The sequence below is a fragment of the Cyanistes caeruleus genome, chromosome 2, assembly GCF_971803275.1.
Source record: "Cyanistes caeruleus chromosome 2, bCyaCae1.hap1.1, whole genome shotgun sequence".
Taxonomy (NCBI): Eukaryota; Metazoa; Chordata; class Aves; order Passeriformes; family Paridae; genus Cyanistes; species Cyanistes caeruleus.
This window is the reverse complement of record NC_141702.1, coordinates 117,857,680-117,871,938: the sequence shown is the minus strand read 5'-3', so window position 1 is coordinate 117,871,938 and position 14,259 is coordinate 117,857,680. Positions and strand designations below refer to the sequence as shown.

At 47.6% G+C, this 14,259-nt stretch overlaps 1 protein-coding gene across 8 annotated transcripts in view; it reads left to right on the top strand.

Moving 5' to 3' along the window:
- The window catches only part of REL (REL proto-oncogene, NF-kB subunit), a 44,110-nt gene that overhangs the window by 27,201 nt on the left and 2,650 nt on the right, over nucleotides 1-14,259 (top strand). For all 8 annotated transcript variants that reach the window (XM_086875001.1, XM_086874998.1, XM_086874999.1 and 5 more), the window contains 5 exons: nucleotides 9,047-9,187; nucleotides 12,836-12,940; nucleotides 13,234-13,446; nucleotides 13,749-13,817; nucleotides 13,920-13,994. In XM_086875001.1, coding sequence (XP_086731127.1) covers nucleotides 9,047-9,187; nucleotides 12,836-12,940; nucleotides 13,234-13,446; nucleotides 13,749-13,817; nucleotides 13,920-13,994 — 603 coding nt within the window. The remainder of the gene's footprint in view (nucleotides 1-9,046; nucleotides 9,188-12,835; nucleotides 12,941-13,233; nucleotides 13,447-13,748; nucleotides 13,818-13,919; nucleotides 13,995-14,259) is intronic.

Here is a 14,259-nt window from a genome sequence, read left to right as displayed (position 1 = left end):
CCTGTGAGGGCTTGCCCACAGGGTTCTGTTTGATGTGACTGATCTGTGGGCTGCTCTCAGAAGGAGTCATCCTGCTCTTCCCTCCATCCCTGCTCACACACTCCCACCCCTTTCCTCACACCACCGCGCGCAGGGGCTGCGTGGCCTCGCAGCGAGTTGCTCCAGTGGAAAACCAACTTGAAAACAAAAAAATAAAAAGGAGAGTGGTTTCCCTTCAGATCGACTTGCTAAACCAACTCCCCTCACAGCAATTTAACTGCCAAGTTCTCTGCACAGAGGGGGTGGGGAACACACTGCAAAGTCTTGGGCTAGCTGGAGTGGGACCGACACATGCAGAATGCAGGCACAACTGGGGGGAATTAGATGAAAAGCATAAAAACCCCCAAATTATTAGCTAAGCAGTGTCAATGTATTCATGTATTTCCCTAATACCCACAGAATTCTTGCTGTATTCAGGTAAGATCCTTTATGGAGAGATGAGAGCTGGATTTCTGGCTGGCTTTAAAATGCATGTCCCTGAATCAGGACAAAAAGAAGCATGTTGAATTTATCACAGAATAAGAAATGTCCTAGATATTTTTCTTAATTTTGGAGCAGCTGTTTGGAATCGGGTTGATGGCCCTGATGACCCATCTGAACAATTACCCTCGTTATGATAAGGTTTGCACAGAGTATTTTGACATGACTTCAGTTCATCAGCACAGTTTAAACACTTTAAGGGCTTGAATTATGTTGCCTTGACTCAGGCAGCTCTACCTTGATTTCAAACAATAAAAGGGGAACTTTTCTGTAGAAGGAAGTAGATTTTTACGGTTGGCACTTAACTCCAGATTCACTAATAAATTCTGGGTGATTTTGCTTGCTTGTGTTTGATATCATCCAGGCAGATCCTGGGCTGCTTCCCAGCAGTCCAGCAGTGGAGGAGGCCACTCCAGCAGGGGAGAGCCTGCCTGGGTGACACGCAGGGCAGCAGCCTGCTCTGGGCAGGGGCTGTGCTAACAAGGGGCCGCTGGCAATCCCCAGCTGTGTCACTGCCCTTTGGCTCATGTTAACGTGTCAGCACAAAGCAGAGCCACTTGAGAATGGCCTCCAGGGCAGTCCCACACTGAGCAGAGCCTAGAAAGGCCTGGGACCAAGGTCTAATAAAACAGGATTAGTGACAGGAATATTTTTATGTGTTTGTTTAGTTGATCAGAACAGGGCTTTGTGAGCAGCAGTCGCTGCAGTGTTTGCTGCTTGATAAGGCTGAAAGTTTTATGTGTGGATTTAGTTTGTTTTTTAAGGTCAGAGGAGTGTTGGTACATTTTCCAGGATAGTGCAGGCTGTGCTAAATCCATCCTGGGTTGTGCTTTACCTCTGTGTCTTCAGAAAGGCATCTGACATCCCTGTTCAGAGACATTCCGGAGCTGTGCATCCTCTAAGCAGGTCGCAAGTTGGTGTTACTCATTTCTCCTATGACATCATCAAAGAAACTTCATGGAAAACGAGCCTTCAGGGTGCTTGTGTGTTGGTTGGCTTTTCCTTCTCTTTCCCACTTTCTTCTGGAACAAATATTCCCTGTCCTGAGCCTCCTTTTGGGAAAGAGAGTTTTGGTATTGACCCTAAACAATTGACGCCTGCCTCGGAATCCCTGGGTGGTTGGAATTTGTTTGCGGATCGCTGCCGTGTGCCCAGCTGGAGGTGTCTGCATCGGAGTCATTCTGCAAGTGTACCTGTGTAAGGCTGTCTCCCTGTGAATTCCCAGTGTTGGCTGGCAGCCTTTATCCCTTGTGAAGTTCAGCACAGGCTGTAGGAGCTGTGTGCATTCTCTAGGGTGGATGACTGGCAATCAGGTTGCTCCTCTTGCGTTAGCCTTGTTTGGGAGAGAGGGAATTGCTGTTTCCGCGATCCGTGTTCGTGATCTGTTGTGTTCCTAAAGCACATTCTATATATTTTTGTCACCTAACAATCTCAAGAATTCTAGAAATCCCTTTAGCCTCTCGTGTCTGAGCACTCCTGGGAAATGGGGCACGGTGTCAGCCTAACATGTAACTAGGACTCCTTGGCATGGTGATGATGATACAAATAGCACATGGTGATACAAACAGCAAGAAGGAGCAGAGTTACTCCTCCAGTGGAGCTGGTCCATGTCTGCTTTCTATGGTGTTTGTTTTCTTTTAGGAGCTGTTGAGTTGTGCCATATCCTTGTCTTCCCATGCACTGTCTGATGTACAGCCAACTCAAATTAAAAGAAGAGCCAATTTTCAGTTAAGAGCTTTTGTGAGTGGGTGTGACTTGACATAGAGACAACAATTGAGTTAATAACAGCTCGAGTTAATTGTCAATGAGGAAAAGCCCTAAGTGTTTTCTTTAAATTAGGGAAAAACTGTACTCGGTGCAGTGTTACAGAGGACTGACCTTTTTCCAGCCAAATGCGTGACGGCGTGAAAACCCCGGACTTGTCTTGGAGTGAGAACCCCAGAGAATCGCCAAATTCCAGGCAGTTTTTATCAGAGGGGATAACCTGACTTTCCCTGGAGCTTGCCAGGCTTAAGCTACCTGCTCCTTTGCAATTTCTGGTGCTTACGAGCGGTGCAGTTCGATTTTAGGCTCTGCCCCACACCTAAACACGTCTGCCTGTGCCTCCGCAGTGTTTCCTTTGCCGTTTCCCCTTTCCGCCCGCGAGCAGCTGACCCCGCGCTCATCGCCGGCTGTGCCGTGACGCCCCTGCCACGCTCTCCTCCTGCCCACGCAGTCCCCTCTCTGCAGCTTCCTCCAGCGCTGCTTCCACGAGAAACCCCCTCTCCTCTGCCCCAGGATCCCCCTCTCCCTGCGGAGTTTCGTGGAGCCGTGGATTGCACGAGCGGCTCTTGGCAAGGATTCTTGGGCTGGGAGTGGGCTGAAGGTGTAACGATCTCCTGGGATATCACAAGGAACTTTAAGCTTCTTTTCTTGTATGAACACAAATGTGCAGCCCCCCAGCTAAATCCTGAGGTGTAAAATCATAGCAGCGAGAGTCATCAGCTTTAGAAGGGAGAAAAACAGAGCAAACCCACTCGAGGGAAGCTGCGTGTCCTGATCATGGCATGGCTTTAGTACTTGCCTTTGGAAAGCTCTTTGTTCTTCTGTTCTCATGCAAATGCTCCTTTCTGCTTATTCCAAAAGGTGTATGTTAATATAAAGGACAGCCCCCTTTCAAATTGTTTAAAAAGGAAAATTACCAAGTAGCAAGACAAAAATGCTGACTACTTGATTTTTTTATGATAGAAACAGGAACTGCTAAAGAAAGGTATTGGGAATGCACAGAGGCTGATGGATACACTCCTTTAAATCTGTTTTTCACATTGAACTTAAAACAGGAAAAGAAGCCAGCAAAATATTGTCTAGGCAAAACAAATGCTGCATTTTGAAAGTTTTAATTTGTATTTCCTTTCCTTGGCCAGGCCTTTCACCTTCCCTGCATTTCTTTCTTCTGTAAACCAGGGAAATGTATCCATAGAAGTCTGGGCATTTACTGACTGTAGAATAGCATCTGAATTTTAGTTGTTTGCACTCACCAGCTCCCTGTGTTTTTGCTTTCTGAAAAATGGGTTGCTGATGCATGTTCTGTTTCAAGGTACAAGTAAAAGTTTCTCTTTTTTCTGCAGAATTGATTGAAAATTATCTTTTTGTGGATCTCAGTGGAGTAAAACAGGTGTGGGTGTATCAGGAGAAGAAACACAGTGCTGCCACAGTGCTTCCCTCCCCTTGTTCCCAGCTTCACCAGGACTCTTCCTCAGGGACTGTGGTCCTGTCACTATAGAACAAGGAGTAATGGGTTCAAACACAAAGAGGGGAAATTTAGGTTGGATATATGAAGGAAGTTCTTTAATGAAGGTGAGGCCCTGGCATAGATTGCCCAGGGAAGCTGTGGCTTCCCCATCTCTGGAAGTGTCCAAGGCCAGGCTGGACAGGGCTTGGAGCAACCTGGGACAGTGGATGGTGTCTCTGCCTGTGGCAGGGGGTAGGATCTGGATGATCTTTAAGATCCCTTCCAACCCGGACCATTCCATGATCCTACCTCTCGGGAAGTGTTAGTGAAAGGCTACACCAGTGCAGCTGTGGCTGCAGCAGGGACAGAGGCTGGGGGGATGAGCTGGCTCTGAAATGGACCTCCTGGGCACCAAGAGGGACCAGTGACTTGCAGAGACTTTCCCTGCCTGGTTGAACCTGGTGTAAATCAGCACCAGCTGTGGAAGAAGCTCCGCTTCCACCGATTCCCTTGTGCCGGGGCTGCCTGTCGTGGGAACCAGCTGGCTGAACACAAGCCTTTTCCTCTTCCCTTCTGGCAAGATAGTTCTGAGCCAGACCAGTTCCTTGATCTGATTCACCACATGAGAGCTGAGCCAGCCTGAGCAGTGCTGGAAAGCTTGGGCAGAGCCACCTTTTGCAGCAAAGCCTCTGGCATGGACCGAGTTAGACTGCCCGGTCGGTATCAGGGCCAAGGGGGGTATCTTTGTACTCCAGGAGCAAAACCCTGGAGGCAAACCACCTCTGTGTCATCCCTTAATGAAACTGAGCTCCCAGCATATCCCTAAATTAAAAACCCTCATCTGCGTAAGAGAGAAACAACTCATGATGATTATTAATGCTGTGTGTTCCCCACACATGTGGGGAGTGATGTGTGATGATTATTAATGATGTGTGATCTCTGGGGTGTTTTAACTTGTGGAAGGTCATTCTCTTTGACATCTCATGTGGCCCTGCAGCCCCTCGCTGAGGGGGAAGGTCACAGGATGTCCCTTTTCAGGGTGAGTTGTGCTCTCCACAGAGCCCCCTCTCTGTGTCACACCACGTGGTTTGCCCTGGAAGTTTCCATGCAGGTTAAGTTGAGATGCCTCCAGCTCTGCCCACTCCAGAAGGCTGACATCATTAGCTAGGTGATGGGCTGTGTGTGAGGGATCTGCTGTTTGATAGGTGTCACGTTATCAGTCAAAAAACCAAACCCTTGATAATTTTCTTCAGTGTTCAGAATAAACTTTCACTTTCCCTGAAGCATCACCTTACAAGTGAACATAAAAGCCCTTAATCCCCCATTAATTTAATCATATAAATGGCATTTTATTGGCCTTGCTGGATGTTGAAAGCTGTTGAAATACTACAAAACCTATAAAACTATAATTAGAAATTAATAAACAGGAGGCCTGACATTACCAGCATCTTTAATTTTGTGTCTGAGCTTGGACTTGCACATTGGTGTGTTGAACCCAGAAAGTCTCCAATTTTGTATTACAGAAGCAAATCCAGCAGCTTCTCAGTGGAATTCAGTGGAATCTCAGCAGGGAATCTGGATTTTACAGACAAAATCTTGGAGACAGGGACAACCCAAACCTAATCCTTGGGAGCTGCCTGGATCAGCCAGCTCAGGTTGGAAGGAGTTCACAGTTTAGATTGTGTGGGGTGTTTTGCCCTCACCAGGACTGTATTGGTCTCAGATAATGGGTTAGGGAATTATTTTCAAGATAATTATTTAGTAGAGTTGAGGAACCAGCATTTTGTCGAAAACAGGTCTATAATGAAGTTATTTACTGGTTATTGTAGCACCTTTCCAGATGAACAGCACATCCTCCCTGGGTTTGGCTGTAATTCCAGATACTCCTTTCTCAGCCCTATTGCCAGAATCTCGGTGAGCAGGGTTGGATTTCTTTTACCGCGGTGCTGCTGGTATTTTTATGGGCTTTTTTTACATCATATTCCACCTTTACCTTAGAATTTCAGCTATTTTTTCAATATTATTTTAATTTCTGTGAGTTACTTCTGAAAGCTCCTTGTGAAGCATACAAATAGTCCTTCATGTGTTCCTGTGTGCAGAGAGAAGTGGAGTTGAAGGATTTCTGTCGGGTTAAGGCGAGGTTTGCCTGGGCCATCACGGGAACATACCCAGGCTTTTGGCTGGCTTCCAGCTCTTTCAGCTGGATCCAGATGAAGACACTAAGGTGTGGTACCACACAGCGAGCAGCAGTCAGAAGAGGAAGTTGAACCCTTGCCAAAACCAGAGAACTTCTTCCCTTTCTGTGTTTCTTTCTCTTTGGATGTTTTTTTCACCACACCTGTGCCCCCAAGCCGCCGCATCGGGCCATGTTTTTCCTTCACGTGCGCGGTGCCCCCGATTTCGGTCCTGCTCGCGCGGGGCTTGCAGGGCTCGGTGGAGAGTGGCTGCTCCTCCTCTCCAGCACATAGCGTTCCCAAAATCTTCGACAGCGTTTCCTAACTTTAATAACTTCAGGTTTGTCAGGTTTAGCCCCGTCTGTTGTCCTTCTGCACAGGAGTTGGTGGAACAACACGGAATGACGTGACCATCCTCCATCCGGCCGCGCTCCAGGCGTTACTCAGGGTGTTTGTCTGCCTCGGCTTTGTTTGCTTTTAATATTCCCAAGGTGTAAGCCAGCATCCATTCCAAGTCAGTGGCTGCTCTCAAATTGACTTCAGAGGGAGCAGAATTAGATGTTTGTTAAAAATAACATTATTTTGTTTTGTTTGCATGATTGTCTTGTTTTGAAATTGGTGAAAGCTGTGCGCTTCTTCATGTGCACTTGGAATCTGGTCTCGCTCTTTTTCTAAAGCGTGTCGTCACAAGATGGAGTTGCAGCTGTCTTGTTCTCCTTTTTTCTTGCTCTCTTATGTCCTTCTTGTCTGGTTAAAAATAGCCCAAGAGGAATCACTCTTGACTGAACACTTCCTCTTTCAAACTACAGATTTTTTAAAATTCTATGAAATCGTTTATAAAAACATGCAAATCAGGAGCAGTGGGTTTTGCTGCAATAGAATGAGCTGTACACAGTGATTCTGTCCCTTGCCGTTCTTGGCACCCCGCTCCTGTGTCAGGTGTTAAACAGATTTATTGGGAATTTGCGCAAGTTTGTAGCATAGGAAATGATGTCATTTGAACATTAGCATTGCAAATTTTCTCCGTATCTAGAGTATTTTTGCTTTTAAAGAGTACTCTTGGGGTTATGTCTGCTGTTAAATGTTTCTGAGGAAGAGACACATTTCCCTGTGGAAAGCACAGAGCGGGACTGAGGCTCCTTTAGCGTGAGACAGGGACTTGGTTACACAACCACAAAGTCCTCACTTTTGATTCAGGGTCAGAAGCCAGATCCAGATTTTGTGCTCAGCCTCCATCTACAGGCAGCTTACTCAGGCAAAGATATTGAATCTCTGTGCTTTGTTTAGAGGTTGGGTTTGACCACCCCTTGGGTCTCTGGAAGGATCCACATGGTCACCAGCAGCTAACACAGCACAGGAACATAAACCCTGAGGTCGAGGTTATGGATGCTCTAATCCCATCTCATCCCAGTCTCATGCCCATGTCCAGGGCATGGATTGGAGCTGCTCCCCTGACAGCCCTTCTGCAAGGTGCACTTTGGAAAATGCACTTTTCTGTCTGTGTTCTCTGAATCAAGCTGTGTCCAGACACAGCTGGGATGCAGAGTCAGGCTGAGGATCTGCCTGTTCCAAATCTGTTTCCTAAAGATCCTGTTTCAGGTTAGCAGGTGAACTGATGAAGTGCATTAAAGCATAGAACTTTGTCTATCTGGTGCCACAGCACCAACCTGCGCAGAGCTCACAGGCAGAGCTCTCCTGGGCCTCACCACTTCTGAAGCTCACTCAGTTGTTGCTTCATTTTGTACTTGCTGTTGGATGTGCCTTGGAATACTGCAGATCACAGGCTTGTAAAAGGGAAAAGTGACTTGATTTCCCTTTGCAGTGGAGACCTGGAGAAACTGGTATTCAGAGCACCAGAAGGACTGAAAATGCCAGTGGAAAGTATTCTGAGCTCATCACACTTACTATTTCACACTATCAAAAGGTAAAAGGAAGAAGTCATTCAAGTGGGCATTGTGGAATCCCACTCGTGGCAGGGCGGGGACCTGAGCCAGTGATAAATGCTAAAGGTCAGAGCAGGCAATCTAATCAGTACAGCATGGTCCTCAGACTTCTTATCACAACCACATTTAATCTTCTGTTCCTGCTGGAGCCCTTTGAAAGGGAGGGGAAGAGAGTGGAGAGCTGGTGCTCTGGTGACTTGGCACACGTTGGCTTTGGGTAACTGTGAGGAGTGGCAAACAGCTGCACTGCTGCTTGGAAGGGTTTGGGAAAACAAACACTTGAAATGATTTTAATTATCAGCACTTCCACTTAAGTGAAATTAAGCCAGTTTCTCATTTTTACTAGCATTGAATGTCAACATAATGGGTTAGTGTCACACCTTAAAGGAAAGTGTCAAATTCAGAGCGGGCTGCTCTTCCTGGAATTGTCCATTAAGCTGGGAATACATGGAACATTCAGCGATGATAGCCCAGGCACTGTGTCTTGTAATTAAAATGAGGAGTGAACAAAATTGAAGTGCTGAGTTTGGGTTATGCATTGATGGATTTTACCCTGGGGGGAATATGCAAGGAAATGGATCCTTTCCAGCAAGGTTTTCCTTCTTCTGTTGCACATCTGTATCCTAATGGCTCCACTGATCCCTGCTCTGGAAGGTGTGACACTGCTGGTGACAGGGTGGGGAGGTGGTTTCTGTTGTTTCAGCATCATTCTTGCCCCAGGAATTGCCTTATGACTCTTCTCCCATCTCAGTTTCTAGAGGAAAATAATGATACCTTGTAGCCAAAATCTCTCAGTGCTGCAGAAAATCTTTAATGAGATCCTAGGATCCCTTTGTACCAAAATATTTCTCTTGGGCAACAACATTAATTTTGTAAATTTTATCACACGCAAAGAAGAATAAAAAATTAGTTTTAAGCTGTAAATACATGAAACTGTTGTGGCAGGCAAGGTGAGGAACCCAGACACGAGGAACAGCTGGAGAACTCGGACAGTTGAACCTTGTTGGGTGCAGGGAAAGCGTTAAAGGCTTCAGTGTCATTTGTTGTGAACGAGGGATTAATTCATGCAGCTCCTGTCCAGCTGCCAGGCACGTGTGCCTGGGCAACACCATCTCATTTACTGGTGAGGATGCATCCCCAGTTTGGTAAAGAGCTGGTGCTGGTTCTGTGACTGACCCTCGGTGCTGTCTGTCCTTCAGTGCCTGAGGAGCAGCTGCACAACATCGATGAGTACGACCTCAACGTCGTCCGACTCTGCTTCCAAGCTTTCCTTCCCGACGAGCACGGCAACTACACGATAGCCCTTCCTCCTCTGATTTCCAACCCCATCTATGACAACAGTGAGTACCAGCTCAGCCAAATGTCTTGTCTTTCTTTTCCCTTTTGTTTTTCTCTTTAGCTTGGGGTGAGAAGTGCCAGCTCTTTGAGGGCTGTGCCAGTTCTGGGTCGCCTCTGTGGCTTGGGACTGCCAGGTGCATGACTGTCACACTGAGCATACATTCAAACATGATCCCAGGGTGAAATGTTGGCCAGCCAGAGTAAGGATTGTCCATGGCATTCATGGACTCACACATAGGAGTTTTTCCAGCCCTTGTTCACACACAGCAACAGTGACTGGGAGGAAAGGCCCGTGCCTGATGTGCCAAGTGACTAAAGTGACAGTAGTGAGATGGATGGCTGCCTCAAGGCTCATCTGTTTTCCGAGGGAGTCCTCTGGAGCCTGTTTGTGCCCTTGAGGAGTCTTACCTTTGCTTTGTGAGGGCTCTGGAATGGGACTTGCAAGAGAGATTTATCCCAGTGGGAAACTGTCTTAAGGCCCTTTGTGTCCTGGTTGGTGGCTGTTTCACAGTACAGGTGGGGTAATGGAGGAGTCCTTGGTCGTGCTCCAGGAGGGTGCAGAAGTACATGACACCTCTTCTTGGCACTGTTTTCCACATTGCACAAAACTGGACACCTGTAAGGCATCAGCAGCTGAGGATTTTAGTTCCCAGTGTGTGCTGGACTCCTCTCTGGGAGCAGAGTAGCAGAAGAGCTCCTAATCCTGGAAAACTTTTCTGCAGCGTTTTTCATTTCTGCCCCATGAGTGTTTCCATGCTAAATATTTGATGTCCTCATTTTAGCAGAAAGTACTGAATAAAATGAGATCTGCATTTCCTAAAGTCGTTAGGATTGTGTTGATGTGGGCACAACCATTGTGAATATGTTGAGAATGAGCTCAGATGGCTCTGATATATTTAGAGTCTCCTCTAGAATGATCTAGAAGGTGGAACTGCCAGCATTACTGAGAACCCTTGCACTGAAATAATCAGGGCTGAGATGAAAACTGATGTACCAGATTTGCAGCTCTGCCTCAGATGCCATTTAGAAATGTGCCAAATCATGACTGCTCGTCCCGTGGGCTGACGTCAGTGCCGCGGAGCCGCCAGAGGCCGGGGCTGAGCGCGGTGGGGGAAGCAGGGGCGGGTGCTGGGGGTGTCTGTGGGCAGCACTGGAGGCACCCAAAACTCTCCCTGTAGCGTAGCAGCCGTGTAAATAAACCCGTGCAGAGCTGCGACCGCAAATGGTAAGAAAGGGCCCTGCTCGGTTTCAGATCCCAGCTGCTTTGAGAAGCGCCAGCCTGGTTGGAGCTGCTCTGTCCTGCGGCCAGGCTGTGCCCTCAGGTCACAGCAACTGCAGCCTGGGCAACCCTGGGCTCTGAGCTCTGGGGCTCCACAGATCTGCTCGGATTAGGAGCAAAGGGATACTCTGAAAAACAGCTTGGACGCCTCAAATCCAGTATTTTCCTCACTTTCTCATCCTTCGTAGTCTCCACTTGCTTTGGGTAGTGAGGCACAGAAGAATCACACTGATATTATGCAGGCAACCCCATCAGCAGAGGCTGCAAGTGCCTCAAATTCAGCACCTTCTGTTTCCAGATGCTTCTAAAGTTAACTGGCTTGGAACAGAAATTTCCCAAGTTGTATATCAAAAACTCTGAGGAAGAGTCAGACGAGGCAGCTCGGCATTTCGGAGAAACAGGGTTGGACAGAACGTGTTGTCCTGCCCTGGCTGAAAGCAACGTGATTTTCAACGAGGAGCTCATTTCTCTAGGGGTTTGTCACCAGGGATGTGGTGTAGGGGAGTAGGAACAGGAATTGGGCAGGAGCTGAGGTGACAGGGATGTGGAACATTTCCCCCTGAGGCAGGTGCTGGGCTCGGCGCTCCTGCTGACAGCACAGCAGTGCATCCACATCTGCTGTGTGTGTTGATTTCCCTTCTGAATTCCTTCTCTAAGGACAAAACAACAGATTCCAGTGAAGGAGACTGTCCCAAAAATCTGTTAAAAGGACCTAAAGGGAACTGCAAGAGGGCTGGAGAGGGACTTCTCACAGCAGGGCATGCATGCAGTGACAGGACAGGGGGTGATGCCTTCAAATGGACAGAAGGAATGGTTAGATTGAATATTAGGAAGAAATTCTTTTCTGTGAGGGTGGGAAGGCCCTGGCACAATTTACACAGAGAGGCTGTGGCTGCTCCATCCCTGGAAGTGTCCAAGGCCAGGTTGGACAGGGCTGGGAGGGGAAGGTGTCCTGCCCTTGGCAGGGGGGTTGGAAATGGGTGATCTTTAAGGTCCCTTCCAAGCCAACCCAGTCTGAGATTCTCTGCTCTTGAGTGCCATTCAAGCACACAGAAGTGAAACATTGGTAAAATTAGGCTTTTCCTCACAATTCTTAATTTACCCTTCCTGTGAAAAGCGCACCATGACGCTGTCGGTCACATGGCCCTGTGCTGTTTCTGGGTTTGTTTGGTTTCCCCTCCCTTGAAGGCTTCTGATTCATTCAGCAAATGAAGTGGTGTGTGTCATTTAGAGCATGAGGCTGTAGCTCCCACTTACAATAATGACAGTAATAACTGCAGATAGTAACTACGTAATTGGGGACTGGTGAGAGGTTACCAGGATCTGTGCTCTAGGTGTAGTCTGTGTTGTGCTGTGGCTGTACTTGGGTAGGAATTGATTCCAACTGAGAGTCTAAAGTAGATTGGTTTGAGTTTTTGTTGTTGGGGTTTTTTTTGTTTCTTTGTTTTCTTTTTGAGTTTGACACCATGAGCTTTGGTTTTTGTATTTCTTCTCTGTGTCTGGAACAGGGAGCCTGTAGTGGTGGAGTCTCATGGAGGATCAGTTTTGTGGTGTCAAAGCAGCACCACCTGGATCATTCCAGACATTTCAAATGTGTTTGGAGCTGCTGCTCCAGAATGGAGCCAGACACCACCAGGCAGAGCATGGCTGCATCCCATTGGAGTCACCCATAGCCATGAGATTGTTTGGAATGCAATTTGTGCAGCCTTCAGTGGTGGCTAATTCATGGTGAGAGGCAGCTCTCCATCCACAGCTTTTCTGAGGCTGTTCATGTAGAGCCTGGAGTCCTGCAAACTCCAGTCCTGAGATTTTAAATTTGAGTTTTGGGGTGAAAGCTGCTGTCCTCAGTGAAGGTGTGAAATTATGGTCCTAGAGCTGTTCTTGGACACCTGCAGAGGGGAACAGAGGAGAGGCTGGATGGCCAAGGGTCTCTGTGAATAGAACTACAGCCAGACCCTCAGAGAGGGGAATTCTCCTGACTTGCTCGCCCAGCTCTTTCCAGAGAAGTGTGACTGTACGAGCTGATCAGTCACTCACAGAACTGCTTTGAATTCTGGAGCTTGCAGGACAGCAGGGCTGAGCACAACCACATCAGTGGGGACAGTATTTGAGTCCACTCTACAATAGTTATGGAGTGGCTGGCACAGCAGTGCTGGTGGCTTGTGTTTGGAGGTAAGCTGTAGCATCATGGAACATCAGACCCTGCTGCTGGATTTCCTGTGTGGAGTGATTTGCTTTGTGCGGATTTCAGGCTGGCACATTTCCCCAGCTGTTGCCTTCCCTTCATATGCCTGAACTCCCAGCACCTCCTATCCAACAGTGACACAGCCACAGTAATTCTGTGTCACTGAATTCACCTGTTTGCTTCCAGGAGCCCCCAACACCGCAGAATTGAGAATTTGTCGTGTGAACAAGAACTGTGGAAGCGTCAAAGGAGGAGATGAAATATTTCTGCTGTGCGACAAAGTTCAGAAAGGTAACCTGGACTAGGTTTTTTCTCTTCCCTTTTCCCAAATAGACACATTCCATGACCATTTTCCTGCTGGGGGGCTGGAACCCTTCACCACACACCTCAGAGCGGTTTGTTTTTGTAGCTGGGTGGAACAGCTTTCAGGTTCATGGGATCTCAGCACCTCTTGTGCCTTTAAAGTTGAGCCATTTACTTTGCATCTGAACTCTGAGTCAGGCTCCTCACTTTGCTCCCCTCTTTCCTGCTGCATGTTTCCAGTTTTCCAGCTTAACAAGCATCTTCTGTTTCTCGTGGCCTAGATGACATAGAAGTCAGGTTTGTCCTGGACAACTGGGAGGCCAAAGGCTCCTTCTCCCAGGCCGACGTTCACCGCCAGGTCGCAATCGTGTTCCGGACGCCGCCGTTCCTCAGGGACATCAGCGAGCCCGTCACGGTGAAGATGCAGCTGAGGAGACCCTCTGACCAGGAGGTCAGCGAACCCATGGACTTCAGATACCTGCCAGATGAAAAGGGTATGGTTCCAATGAGATGAGCTGCTGAACAGCTCTTGGCTTAATTAATGAAAAATCTACAGCACTGCTTCAGCACAGTAGAGCTGTGGGTTTTAAAAGTTACAGCAGTCAGTTTATTCCCTCTTTCAGTGGAAATACCAGAATTATTGTTGGGTAACACTGGCATGGTTTGTTAGTGCTGCCATGACTGCAGTATTTTCCCTTAAATAATTCCTACTACAACTTGGTGCCACTAGGAAGTTCCTTTAGGCCTTCAATAAAGAGAAGTGCAACACTTTCCCCTTCCACTCCTTTCTCTGTAGATCCATATGGCAACAAAGCAAAAAGGCAAAGATCAACGCTGGCTTGGCAGAAGCTCATACAGGACTGTGGTAAGGAAGATATTTGTCTTTTTCTTCTCGTTTGAGTGAACTTACATTTAGATGGAGCTGTTTCCTCTAAATGCTGCACGCTCTCTTTGTGTCCCCTCACAGGATCAAACACGATGGAGAGGCCCAAAGTAGCCCCATTCCCTGTTGTCACTCCTGAAGGGAAGCTGATTAAGAAAGGTAGGTTTTTGCCTGCAGTCTGACAGTGGTTTAAACAGATAGTGCCCTCCTCTTTGCTTGAAATTCGAATTTCTTGAGGGTTTCTTCCTGTGAGATAGTGGTACTTCTGACTGTACACACAGAAAGCTCTCAGTTCTTTATGTCACCCTCAGTATGGGCTGTAGGGGGGTGAGGTAGGCAGCTCTCTTGCTGCTGCCCAGAACTCTGGGGTCCATCCTGGGGAGCAGCGAAGCAAGCAGACAGTGGAAATAACACATGTACAACC